The sequence below is a fragment of the Etheostoma spectabile genome, chromosome 5 (assembly GCF_008692095.1).
Source record: "Etheostoma spectabile isolate EspeVRDwgs_2016 chromosome 5, UIUC_Espe_1.0, whole genome shotgun sequence".
NCBI classification, from domain to species: domain Eukaryota; kingdom Metazoa; phylum Chordata; class Actinopteri; order Perciformes; family Percidae; genus Etheostoma; species Etheostoma spectabile.
The window spans coordinates 20,265,961-20,279,723 of record NC_045737.1 but is presented as its reverse complement, the minus strand read 5'-3'; the positions used below and the strand labels follow the sequence as shown (position 1 = coordinate 20,279,723).

Genomic DNA, 13,763 nt, shown 5'->3' with positions numbered 1-13,763 from the left:
TTCAGCTATCAGGCTCCTCTACTGTGCAACCAGCTCCCAGTCTGGGTTCGGGGGGTCAGAAACCATCACCACATTTAAGAATAATCTGAAAACCCTCCTCTTTGATAAAGCATATAGTTAGGGAGTGAAGAGTTGCAGCGTCCAACTTGCCAGGCCCAACTGCTTCTCGTCATAGTCATCAGATTAATTTACTATTTAATCAATAACATAATCAAACTAGAGGGAGGCAGGCCAGTACAGCCAGATCCGGTGGGGAGAGTTCTACCCGATCAGGCACCTCTCCTTAACCCGTCTCTCATAGTTATCCTGTAATAGTTTTAGACTGCCGGGGGATTTCTTTTCCTTCCTTTGACACAATAAGCTGCTCTCTCCTCTCCCTTTCCATTTGCGTGCATCCCGTCCCAGAAATGCCTGTTACTAACCTAGCTCTGGGGAGTTACTCCCCGGAGTCCTTATGTTTTTTTTCACCCCAGCATATTTTCTGGGATTAGGATGGCACCAAGATCTTGGTTGCAGCTGTTGCCGTGCTCCTGCTGCACTACTCCCTGCTAGTGCCCTGCTGCGTCCTGCTATGTCCAGCCATGCCCTGCTGTGCCACGCTACATACTGTAACGCCCTGAAGCGCCCTGCTATGACATGAACTTCTACCATTTTTTAGTCCCTGTTCCATTAGCTTTATTGTGACTATTATTGCCACTGTTCATCACATCCCCAACCGGCACCATCAGGCACCGCCTACCAAGAGCCTGGGTCTGGCCAAGGTTTCTTCCTAAAAGGGAGTTTTTACTCACCACTGTCACACTATGCTTGCTCTTGGGGGAATTGCTAGAATTGTTGGGACTTTATACTTTATAAATTATAGAGTGTTGTCTAGACCTACTCTATCTGTAAAGTGTCTTGAGATAACTCTTATGATTTGATACTATAAATAAAATTGAATTGAATTAAAAAGGTATCACACAGTGTAGTCTAATCTTCAGGTATGTTTGGCTGGATGCATAATAAGGAAGAATCCACAACTGGATACTTTAAAGGTTTAAAATGAAATACTTTTCTTGTGTTCCCTGAACTTCTCGTGTCCAATTCTAACTTAAGTTACAACTTCCATTTCCCAGAATATCCATCAACATCCTTCTCCCTTGACTAAACTTGATACATGTAGCTGTTGGTTTAATGTGTAGGTGCAGAGAGCAAAAAAGCAAGCATGTTATTAAGGGCAAAAGACCAACAATTTTCAGTCAGGACCAAATATCATAAAACATATCTTGTGGCTGTATTAGAAAATTGTCTACGGAGGCTACCCATGACCAAATAAATCGGTATCTTTTGCCTTTCCATAATGGATTTAATCCCTGTTTAAATTGTTAAATATTGAGGCAAAATTGTGCATGAACTATGGGGTATTTTCTCTTCTGAAGGAATAAGCCTGAGGCTTAATGTTTGGGCAAGATTGTTAATAAGTTATCCTATTAAATTTCACCACAGCTCTCTTGAAAATATCCAAGATAGAAATACATAGATATCTATAAAAGTAGTATACTAGCAAAATCCAAAATAAGGGCACAGGAAAAATGGGTTTTAGTATGACTAAAACACTGCAGACCACATAACATGTTTTATGCCCTCTACATAAGAAAAAGTATTAATTATTGCTACGATTTCAACATTTCCGACAATATTACACAGCGGGAAAAAACAAAGTATATGATGTCAGTCTGTGACGTCATAGAGTAACCCTCTCTAGGATCAAATGTATAGAAATCTGATCTGAGGAAACCACCTCGCCCAGCCCACCCGCTCATTCATCCCTCCCTCCTTCTCTCACTCAACACCATGCAAGACTTTTTCAACCCGCTGTAGCAGACATGCTGAAACAAGGGGTGCAATTACTTATTCAATGTACCGAATACAACTTATGTATGTTCAACATGTATGCATGGTTTGTGGTCTGGGAAACATGAATCTTAATGAAGGTAGATGCGCCATGCTTCATAGACATTGGATGAATCATTGCGTATGCACAGCCAACTGCTACAGGCCACTGTAATGTGAGATGCTTAGAAGGGCTCATTACTGACGCAGCCTACTTTCCCTGTCCATAAAACATTTCTTAGGATTCTTTTTCTCTTGTGTTGTGTTGACAGTAAACTTTCACATAGCATTGTGATTTTCAATTTAAGTTAAGTAAAAGCTGTGGTTTTGGGGGCTAAAGTGACATTTAATCAGCAACTACTTTGATAATCGATTCATTAGTCAAGTCATTTTTCAATCAAAACGTACAAAATTGAGGGGGTTCGGACAAAAAATGCAGCTCAAAACGTGAAAATTCAGAGACTAGTAAATGCTAAAGATTCTCTGGAAGGCATGATGACGTCTACTGATTACACAAGCACAAGTGGCTATGATGTTTCAGTTATCATGTTGTTTTTTTTATTCACCAAAGTGTGACGATGAAGAAAAAAACAAAAAACTTTGAGGCAACTGCCAGTAAAACATCAGCAAGCAATTACACCATAAAAATTGAAAACAGATCGTCTTCTGCTGACAGTCTTCTAAATTCCGATTTTCTTTCAATTGTGTTTATTGTTAGATTATTTATTATTAGACAAGTGTTTCTGAATTTATCGGCAAAATCAAACAGTTTGGGAAGGTCTACATATAAAAAATGAGTCAACCGCTGAAACCTATTACCCTATATTTCCACTGGGGTATATTGGGCTGCTGTTGAGGCTCGTCCTGTTTGTTGTTGGGTAGCGATACAGGTATGGTTTTCAGATTCACAGTCAACAACACTTTCACACACATTTTGGCCTTCCATCCATCGTTCATGCTTTTGTGACTGCTTTTACGTTGAACCAAATGCAAACATGTTGCTAATCAGGTCTTTTTTCACTTTTGAAAGTTGAAACACTGAAAGCAACCCTCTTTGAAGTATCCCTAACGAAAAACAGACAATGTTTTTTCTCTGAACAAAACCGCTACAATACGGTGATGGGAGGGAGAGCTGGGACTAGTGAGGGAGGCCTCTAGTAATAAAGTTTGCTTACTTCATTGAGGAATGAACTGTGGCTGAAGCTGGAGTGAGGTGGAAAACACAGCTGTTGATACACCCATCTACCTGCAGTCTCAGCAGTGTCTGATTTTAAGTAAACCGTTCCTGTGTGAAGCCTAGTCTGAAACACACATCAATTTCTCTCATTTATGTACATAATTGACAAATCTGGTTTACAGAAATGTGGCACCTCTTAATATTTGAGATGAATAAATTGTGATACTGGTGGTAAATAATTTGGCTTTTGCTCTTTGCCACTCTGGACCCCCTCTTTTCCACTGGCTGAAGCATTTCCATCATGTGCCACTGGGCCTGACGCAGCCGTTTGTGGTTTTAGACAGGTAATGTGACTGGTTGAAAGTAATATATTAATCAACACAACCTTTCTATTTGTAATCCATTTGACCCAATCCATATAAAGGGTGTTGTGTCCATATAATAATTTGAAGTGTACATGTATATGTCCCCTTGTGATTACACACTTCAACATGCACTTTGCAGTGGAATTGTTGAAATAGAATACTTTGTTCTTGAATATAAATATTAACTTCAAAAATTGTTTTGGCTAATGCACTTTTTTTTAAATTCTTTTTTCAGGCTTTTTTTAGGCCTTTATTTCCATAGGACAGATTAAGACATGAAAGGGGAGAGAGGGGGAATGACACGCAGCAAAGGGACGCAGGTCGGAGTCAAACCCATGGTGGCTGCGTCAAAGAGTTAACCTTGATACATGTGCACCTGCTCTACCAACTGAGCAAACCCGGCCACAGGCTAATGCACTTTCAATATATTAACGGGGTCTATTCAGTATCTGTGATGCACCATTCACCTACTATAAACAACAAACCCAACATCAAAAAGGGAAATATGTTGGAATGAGGCCTTAATCAGAGATAAGTCACACGTCTGTCCTCAGAACTCCAAAACCAGAACAGTCTGCAACTGCCAGCATCTGCTTTTAACCCAGATGACAGTCTACAAATTATTTCCCTTTTGGTCAAGTCTTTTCCAATGCAAAGGAAAGACTTCCCTGTTGGGCAAAGTAACACACACTGTGGTCCTATTTGATAGTAATAAGAACCACATGGGGTTTGCGATGACTACAGCATAGTGGTTTTGCTCTGAGACGTGTTCACATACTTCCTTTGCCTGTTGGTGGTCATACACAACGGCTTAATGTTCTGTGATGTTCTTGCATCTTGCTCGTTTTACCTAATGTTCTCTGTATACGTCCGTGATGGACTAAAAATTGATGTAACAGTAAGACTTACCAAGAACTGCAGTGTTCAAATTTACACACAATGCATGCATATGCCACATGTTCATCAATTGTCTCATATACAAACAAGCTCATCTACAGATAAAAAGCACATAAACCTTTAAATTGTCACACAGAAACAAACATATTTTTCTGTACATTTTCGGACTTCCATTACACTGGAAGCCTGGTGACAAATACTGTTTAAACAAGAACACAGCATGTGCAAATATCTACCACTTCACTTCAAATCGAAAGCCTTAACAGCAACGAGTGGTGATTATTCGGACCACTTCTTCATCAGCTGCCAATGCGTGGCATGAATGCACACTGAGAAATGGCCCGTCTAGACTTGACGTCATGTCACTGTCCAGACGTATACACACACATTTGCACACTCCTACACACACTTAATAGATGTGTCCCTGGAGGTGCCCTTCCCACCTAATCCCCATACCTGGCACCAGCTGGGTAGCAAATGCCTGCCAGACTAAAGATCGCCAAATGCAAAATGCTCAATGTCGACCAACTGAAAAGACTTACACTTTGTTCAGATGAGTACAAAGAGCTCCCGTTTTACAGTGTTGCTGCTGATTGAATAAATAAATAGCGTATCCATCTCTTCATGCTGGCTATCTTAGAATGAAAATACAAAATTCTATGTGGGTATTTGATTTCTGATAATATTTTCTGATTACCTCTAAGTAAATAAGTAAAACAAGGTGCCATACATGTGATATTTTACTCACTGTGCCAGTCTCATATTATAAGATATGAGACTTGCACAGCGATATATATACATAAGTGGCTTTGATGGAGCCCAACATCATTTTCCACCTGCTTCAACGAGCCTTCTATAATTTCTCCACTACCCTCTACTATATTTCTAAACCAAGGTCAATGTATTCTAAGTGCAATAGTGATATGTGAATATTTCTCTTTTTACAGAGCATTTGAACTGATGGCTCTGACAGAGGACATCATCTGTAGTGAGAAAGCACACGGTTTAGGGTTGCACAATTAATCAAATTTTAATCATGATTTTGGCTTCCCACAATCAAATTTGCATGATCGAGCAATTTTTTAAATGCGTCATTTCATAGAAAGTTCCGTCTGATCATGAGCCAGTCAGAGTTGTTCCCTCACCCCGCAGCTTAGTTTCTAGATGTAGACAGTCACAGAGAACAGAGTAACGTGAGGAAAATTCAACAGATTACAGTCGGTTATACGTCGGTCTCAAGCTTTACCAGTTTACTAGTAAACGCATCATTTTGTCCAGTCTGTGTAGTTTTTCAGACAACAGTAGTGACCAGTGCAAATCGGTGCTAGTTAGTGTCCGTTAGCTCACATGTCTCTAGAGCGCGAGTAATATTTTTCCTCTAGGACGCACCGGTGCACCCACTGTCCTCGCATCCGCTGCAATGTTGTTTGTATTGATATAGTTTAATTTTGCGCTACTTGACCCATTTCTTTTGTAAAGCCGTGCCTGTGTATGGATCTCTCCTCTTACTCTCCGCACAGTGACGCCGGTCAACACTTCTGACATTTGTCTACAGTTTTCATTGTTATTAACACAGCTGTATATTGTTAAGCATGACAGGCAAACCTGTATTTTTACCAGTGCTTCCGCGGGTAACTCTGCTATGTAGGCCGCCACGGCGAAAAACAGAAGAAGTTATTGAATGCAACTAACATCAGTTTGTAGAGTAATTGCGTGAGACAGAGCCTGCTAGACCTGGGCGAGAGATGTGACCCATGGCCAGAATATCATAGTTCATAAAAATGCAGCACAGTGACGATACAGACATTTCATACACATGACGTGTATAACTCCCCTGACCCGCCATTTAACCCGTGCTGGACCCATTCATAATGAGTCAGCCGTCTCTCTGTGAGCAGAGTCCATTGCACTCCCTCTCTCTCCCCAGCTCTTTTATTCCGTTATTGTTAAAAACAAGTGAAGGAGCTTTCTCAAAAATACATAAAAAAAAAAAACTATATTTATTTCAGATAGCTAAGTTTCATTTACATGTGTTGCAGCTGTATGTCTACACAACATACAACTTCAACATAAGAAGATGGTAGCATAATATGGATGTGAAATAAATAGCCTATGTGACAATAAAATTTGTTTTGGTTAAAATAAACAAATAATTGTGATAATTAATCGTGATCACAATATTGACCAAAATAATCATGATTTTCATTTTGGCCATAATTGTGCAGCCCTAACACCATTTGTCTTTTACAGTGCACATGTCTGATTTTACAAATACAGTAGTCTGCTGTCCAGCTATGGAAATTTATTTATTTCTCCTTAAGCTGGACTTTTGGTTTAATTATTTTGTCCTTTTATCCTTGTACTGCTGGGACATTTGGATTGCATGCTTTCCTTTTTGGAAATGAAAGGCAAACATGGTAACCAAGTTAGAAAACCAAGTTTCTTAAGATTAAATCTTGCTGTATTAACCGGCTTTTCCTTAATCCTTTACACCAATTAAGGGAACTTGGTTTCTTCGCTTACATTAAATCTAAGAAATCAGGGTGCTGCAGAAAACTGAAAATAATTACTGTAGGTTATTGACAAGCATTTAAACACACAAATGATAAGACAGACAAGCCCTGCGTGAAAATAAGTGAGACTGTGTGCTTTATCACAGCCAGACAATGTGTTCAAATCAATAAGCAAGGATTGCTTGACAGGAATAAAAATTGAAAGAGTTGAAAGGAGAGAGAGAGAGAGAGAGAGAGAGAGAGAGAGAGAGAGAGAGAGAGAGAGAGAGATCACAAATATTAGCACAATACAGTAGCAAAGGTAAAGAGAAGAGTGGATGGGAGAGGAAGAAAACAGAAACCAGAGGTGAAGATGAGTAAGAGCACAAATGAAAATGAGACAGCAGGGACCTCGATGACAAATGCATGAGTAAGACAAACGTACAGTATAGCCTGGTCTGAATCATTACCGGCACCATACATCAGGGCTGCCTGCACATAGCTGCTTTGTGCTTCTGGTTTAAAGGACAGCTTGTGCTTGTGTGTCAATCTGGCCCAGTGCACTAAAAGGCAGGGAGAGTTAAAAATGCATTACCAGGCTTAGCAACTATACAAGTCACAGTCATCAACACTTACATGGGTTCAAAGCCAGCAACATTTTAATAACTGAGAGGAGACTTGGCTCCTATGACAACTCCAGGTGTCATGTTAGGGTCACTCTCTGCTCTTTTCTGTATGCAATATTTCTGATCTGATTCCGATGTGCCATTGTGCTGTTCAACTAAAACCACTTTCGTGTCCCAGGTGAAATTGGTTCAGCAATAGTCAGGCTTGTCCTGCCAAGCAAACAGCAAGGAAAATAACTGCATATAAAAAGTGTGAGGGCTTATTTGAAAAAAGGATTTCAGATGTTTTAGCAATGGTTCACGTATAAGCGTTTGTGCTTTAAATAGTGTTTCTGATCTCCAGCCCTTAAGGTCACTTGCATAAGCAAGAATTGCTTTACATTTCTTACTGGGAGTGGAGAATGCCTTGTTGACATCAATGGGCTTTCCAGTGGGAGACGAAGGAAATGTATGGGAAGTGCTTCACTTATTCACGCTTCTCAACAAGTGCTTCTTCCCTTGCTATAGTCAAGGCTGAGTGAAGAGAACAAGCCACAAAGGTATTCTGTAAAAAAAAGTTGTTTGGACTGAGTAATACTGATGTCTTGTATAATTTTTCTGCATTATTGATGCAGTGCAAAATAACATAGAACTAAACCAGGCATGTTTGCTTGTTTTAAGGCCATAGGGAAAACGGGGAAAAAAAGAATACTGACAGAAATGGGAAGAGTTATGTAACTTACAAACGGTGCGGAAAAGGGGCTGCTTTAATCAGAAAATGGTCTAAAAGGCTCATTATGAAAACTGACCGGTGGGACATTACGCAAGAGCCCCAACTCTCCCGACTGAACATTTACGTCATTAACATTTGGAACAAGAAGAGTATGCCTTCATTCAGCCAAACAAAAAGGGTTGCATATCAGCATTTCACCTTAGACAGAAACCTAAATCCAATACTCTCCACATTGTAAATAAATCAGTAGAAAACATCATGTGCTTGTTTTTACCCTGTCCAACCCATCCATAACGGACGGCACCGTAAATTGCGCAAATTCTTGTGCTCTTTGTATTTACAAGAAAAGGAGTAGGGGAGCAATGGTCTAAGCAGGGGGGCAAAGAGAAAAAGAGAAGAGATTTCATCACCCGTTGCTGTGGTGGCAGCCGATACTAACTTATCTAAATCAAACGTGTCATCCGTGGGACCAGTGTTTCTCCTCCCACAATAATGTCCCACCAGACTGGCTTTGAACCAATCCAGAAAAAAAACTCTTTTGAAAACCCCCCAATGCGCTCTATCCAAATTTGGTAGCACTCTCGTTGGTGGTCCCCCGGTGCCTCTTTGTGTGTGCTAGTGTCTGAGCGTGTATGTTTTTCCGTCATTTCAGGAGGCTATGATGGGTGAGCCTTCAGAACATGCAGTGGACCTGTCATGTCTATAGTACACAGAAAACAACAAATTATTTTTACTCTCAGCAAAACAATACATTTTCACAAAGTGTCACTAACTTGCTTGTAGGAGAAGGTAGAACACTGATTTACCCCCTTTTTTACGACTCCCTTTAAGGACTGGAAGTCTCCTATTGCATTTGTTCTGTTTACGTCCCTCCACTTTAAGACCTCTCATCTGTGCTTATTAAACGGCTTCATAGAGTGCTGTACATTTCCAAGAATAACAGGGTGCAGATTGTACAGCCACTTCTACAAACACTAACAGGTCTGACGTCTGTACACAACCGTCAGTCTGTGACCGAAAGGTGTGATGCTACTCGAGGTCAAAACAAACGCGCTTTTGCATCCTTGGTGTACACATTTGTGCAAACAGTTAATGTTGAGAGACGAATGATATCAGCACAACACAATTAATGGTGTTAATCAAAAACATGTTTTTAAGATGGAGATCTACGTGTTTGTGTTAGAGAGATGGTTCCGATACCAATCGGTATTGCCTTCAATACTGACTAAAATGCTGTTCATTGTTTGTGTTTGTTTATGTTTCACAAAGAATTTAACCTGAGCCATATCGTCAACAAAGACAGAAATCATATCACATCCATACAGGGATTGTAGTATACAGTTGGTAAAACATAATAAAATATATGACACACTGGTACTGGATCAGTACTCGGTATTGACAGAGTATCAGTATCGGAAAGTTAAAAAGGGAATCGGACCATCTCTAGTTTGTGTAATATAGATTTGTGATTTGTGTGACAGCAAGGCAGTTGCTTTTATTAATAGAGGATCAAAACACCCCACATACTGGCAAAAAGAAAACAAAAAAGACGATTTGGTAGAAAGGTGATGAAATAAATCGTATTAAAAAAGCGTACAATAATGAATTCACACATGGCGTTTGCCACTTCACCAAAGGAAGTGCTTAAAATGTAATGAGTGCAGAAATAAAATAATACAATTGCTGAAATAAGGTCAATGATCAATCTTAATACTTTATTATATTTCATTATGCAAAATAAAAATAAACATCTTTTATTTATCATAATTTATTAAGCTGGAAAGAAAGAAAAACTTAGTATTCTCCACTTGCAATACATAAGTCATGAATATTTTATTGTAGATTTAAAAAAGTGGTTGTTGTTTTGTTGCATTGTGTTTGTTAATGCAGCTTTGGTTGGTTAATGTGTGGCTGCCGCCAACGAACCTGCTAACGTCTGGGTTGGCCCACAAGAAAATGTCATTGCTAGGTCACTATTTCACCTAAAACAGATATACTCACAGACTCACACTGAGGTTCAAGTGACAAATTAAACTTGTACAGGCTGAGGCTGGGCATGTGTTTCTTACCTCCAAGTTCTTTCACATTCAAGACAGCATTTGGAAATGGTACTGCTTTGATGCTGAAACCTGAGGGGAAAAAAATAAAAATTCATAACTGTACTGACATAAAGAGAGTGTGTGTGTGTGTGTGTGTGGCTGGATTACTTTGTAATAGTGAGAAACTGGTTAAAAGGAATCTGACAAATCCACTTTACTATTTAGTTTCCCCCAGGGTATTTGGTGTACCTTTTCAAAACCAACAGCTGGTGAACACACAGAGGACTGACAACATATTTGTGTATAAAAATGAAGGAATTTAACACTTTGTGTGGTCCGGGTTAGCAAAACAGAAAAACAAGACAAGCTAAACAGAAAAGTGTTTTGGTCTATGTTGGAGTTAGAGGATAGAGCTAATGTCTAAAGTGCTGCCACGGTTTGTTTCTGCAGTTGCATACGATGGGAAATTTAAAGAAACCCACTGAAGGAGGAGGTTTAATGTTGCTCACATTATGTTAAATTGTCTTGGTGGGAATTTATTTCCTGGAAACATTCACAAACAGGAGGAGAGATGGGACAGAAAACCAATTATGATTTCCTCTGAACATCTAAATGCGGTTTTAAGCACATTACGACAGTGCAAAATCATGAAGTAAGAAGTGTGTGGGGGGGAACCGCAGGGGACTCCTCCCGCATTGTTCATCATGATCTTCCCTCTGTAGATGTTGGCAGACACAGACAGTGCTGACAACTAAATCTCATTTCAGCTAAAATAGTTTTCGGCTATGGTATGGTAAGTAATTGACATATTGTATCTATTACGGCCTACTCAGGACCAGACACAGACAGGTGTTCACTCCTTTGAACCAACCCCTACCACGGAAACATACACACTAATGGTTGTAGGCAGAACATTTGGGAATTACTTTATACTTAGCTTCTACTGGTGAAAGTTCACAATGACTAAATCTAAAATGGGACTTCTGCAACAGCTCAAAGCTGACTGCTGACAAAGTCAGGGGAGGAAAATGGAATGTCAATGTCCTTGGGGGATTGCATTGCGTATATGGAAAGCAGAGCGTTGACTACCAGGAGAATGATGTACTAACCCTAAAGCCTCCTCTTCTGGACATACTTAACACCAGCCTCCCACTTGACTAGAAGAAAGAAGCGGAGTATTGGCAGGTGAGATACAGCAGAGCCTTTCTGGCATGAGCGCTGGGGCTTTGGAAGACATACTGAAGACATGCTTCCCCCTATTGGACAGCTGTAATACCTGGGTAGTATTATCTATCTGTGATTATAATCCAGAGGACAACATGTTCTTGAAACGTGAAAGCCCTACAGAAGCTTGGAAAGCTTTCAAGAACACATGTGAGGGAAAGATGATGGGAATATCTGTGGAGAGTGCACGCTTCTATTTAAGTACACACATTTTTACTCTGAAAGAAATGCCCTCTTTCCTACTGATCCATACGTAATGTGCTCATACCTGTTGTAGGAACGATGCCGTCGCTGCCCTCACTACAGAGGCGCAAGAGCAGACTGGTCTTTCCCGCACCTGTCAGGCCAATGCACACCACATCATACTCTGGTCTTGGCGGCGGGGGTCCTTTACAGCACAGTGCCCGGAAACACTTAAAACAAAAACAAAACATTTATTGGAAAACAGACCAAACACACCTTGTGCAGATGATTAGGATTCTGCCTATGGAATAACAACAAGTTCCAAGAATAAACTCTTGTGTCTGTGTGCCGCAGTGCAGGAAGACTAATAATGGGCAAGACGTCTTCATTTGATGTCAAAAAAAATAAATCATTCTGGTGTATGAAACACTTCCAGAGTGTCAGTTGGTTAAAAGAGGAGCAAAATGTTTAACCATGTCCCACCATAAAAAGGGAATTAGCCATGAAAACAATAAAACCACACAACGTTTTACTTCTATTTTTTGATGTTGTCTTGTCAAAAGAGTAAAGGTCTACATAGGAAAAAAAGTGAAATGGAATATGATGCATGCACTGGTGCAACATGCTTTTTGTCTGCAGTGTCTGTGTGTGTGTGGACCCCATCTGATGGGGCCCTTGTGGCGGCCAGAAGCAGACCTGTCACTCCATGAATCACAACTGAGGGCCTGCTGTGAGACATTAAGGGGCAAATGCACTGTGAACCGTGAATGAGATCTTTAAACTTGTGTGGAGAGATCAGTATCCAAACCTAAAAAGTGATCTCTTTTATTAGCAAGACTGGAACTAGTCTGGACAAGTTCCAGACTAGTTCGCGCACGCACACGCGTGCATGCACACGCGCACACGCACATGCACACGCGCACACGCACACACACACTTCAAGTGAAAGAACATCAACATAGGGGACGACCCTGTTCAACAAACTGCTACAAACTGTTTTTATCAAAGACTCTGATAGAAAGGAAAACACATGCACAAGTGTAGACAAACTGCTGCACATCTGTGCACACATTTTCCAGGTGTGCTTGGGCTTGTCATTAAAACTTGTATCTCAGTGGGGAGCAGCCGATTTAAACAAATGAGAGGATAAACAAATATTCTGTATTGACGTTCAAGTATCATTGGCAAATGTTCTAGATTGTTTTGTTTCGCACAAACTTGTAGGTTTAGTACAAGACTTCCTCTTGAAAATTTAATTTTAACAGCAGCTCACTTCTTGCCTTGAGATGAATGGAGCAAAATGAAGACCTTTCCTCTAGCAGTGATTGCTACGAGATACAACTATTGCTTCTTTCAAACTGGAGAGGAACCGGCGAGCAGTATAGTGTTGCAACCTCGAGTCTTCCGCACACCGTCAGACATCAGTAAGCACCAGGGTCAGTTTTCAGAGCTTTGCCAAAACAGTACTGCCGTTTGATGGAGATGTGGGGAATCTTCAACAGAACCAGACATCGCATCCCCCCCCCCCCCCCCCCCCCCCCCCCCCCCCCCCCACCCCCGACTCCTAGGTGAACCCACCAGTCTGTTCAAACAGGAAACATTCTCCTCTTCCGGGAAAAACCACAAGATCAGAAGCACGCACACACACGCGCGTCAGATGGGGGAACACATGTAAAAACTTGGTCTGATGAGGTCATTCTATTCTCTTTCTTGTTCTCTTCTCCCCTTGCTGCCCCCCACCACCTACTATCCCTGAAGCTACATGTAAAGTTTGCTGCTGAGGGTGAATTCTGCCATTCAATCGATCCCCCCTGAAGTGACAGTTGATCTTTCAGAGGAAGCAAAAGGTTTGAGATGGAGAGATTAAACAACCGGAGTAGCTATGAAGTTGCTATATGTTAGAGGATTGTATTTATTCAACCCCTTTAAATAAATGAAATTATCACTAGACCAAGTGTTCATCAGTGAATTAATCAAACTTTATTTACAGAGCACCTTTTCATGACAAAGAAGGTTATTGCCTTGTTGGCTAGGTGGGAGCAGACACACAGGAAAACTCCCACCAACTCTCCCTCCACGTACAGTTAGGATTTCACAACAGCTACCAAAGGAGCATCCAGGGTCTGACCCTGGGGCCCCTATGTACACAGTGGCCCCTGAGAGAGAGAGAGAGAGA

At 40.7% G+C, this 13,763-nt stretch overlaps 1 protein-coding gene across 3 annotated transcripts in view; it reads right to left on the bottom strand.

Annotated features, from left to right (window-relative positions):
* The window catches only part of arl15a (ADP-ribosylation factor-like 15a), a 118,969-nt gene that overhangs the window by 59,578 nt on the left and 45,628 nt on the right, over positions 1-13,763 (bottom strand). For all 3 annotated transcript variants that reach the window (XM_032515385.1, XM_032515384.1, XM_032515386.1), the window contains exons 2-3: positions 11,673-11,817; positions 10,211-10,270 (exon numbers count right to left, since the gene is read on the bottom strand). In XM_032515385.1, the coding sequence (XP_032371276.1) occupies positions 10,211-10,270; positions 11,673-11,817 (205 nt within the window). The remainder of the gene's footprint in view (positions 1-10,210; positions 10,271-11,672; positions 11,818-13,763) is intronic.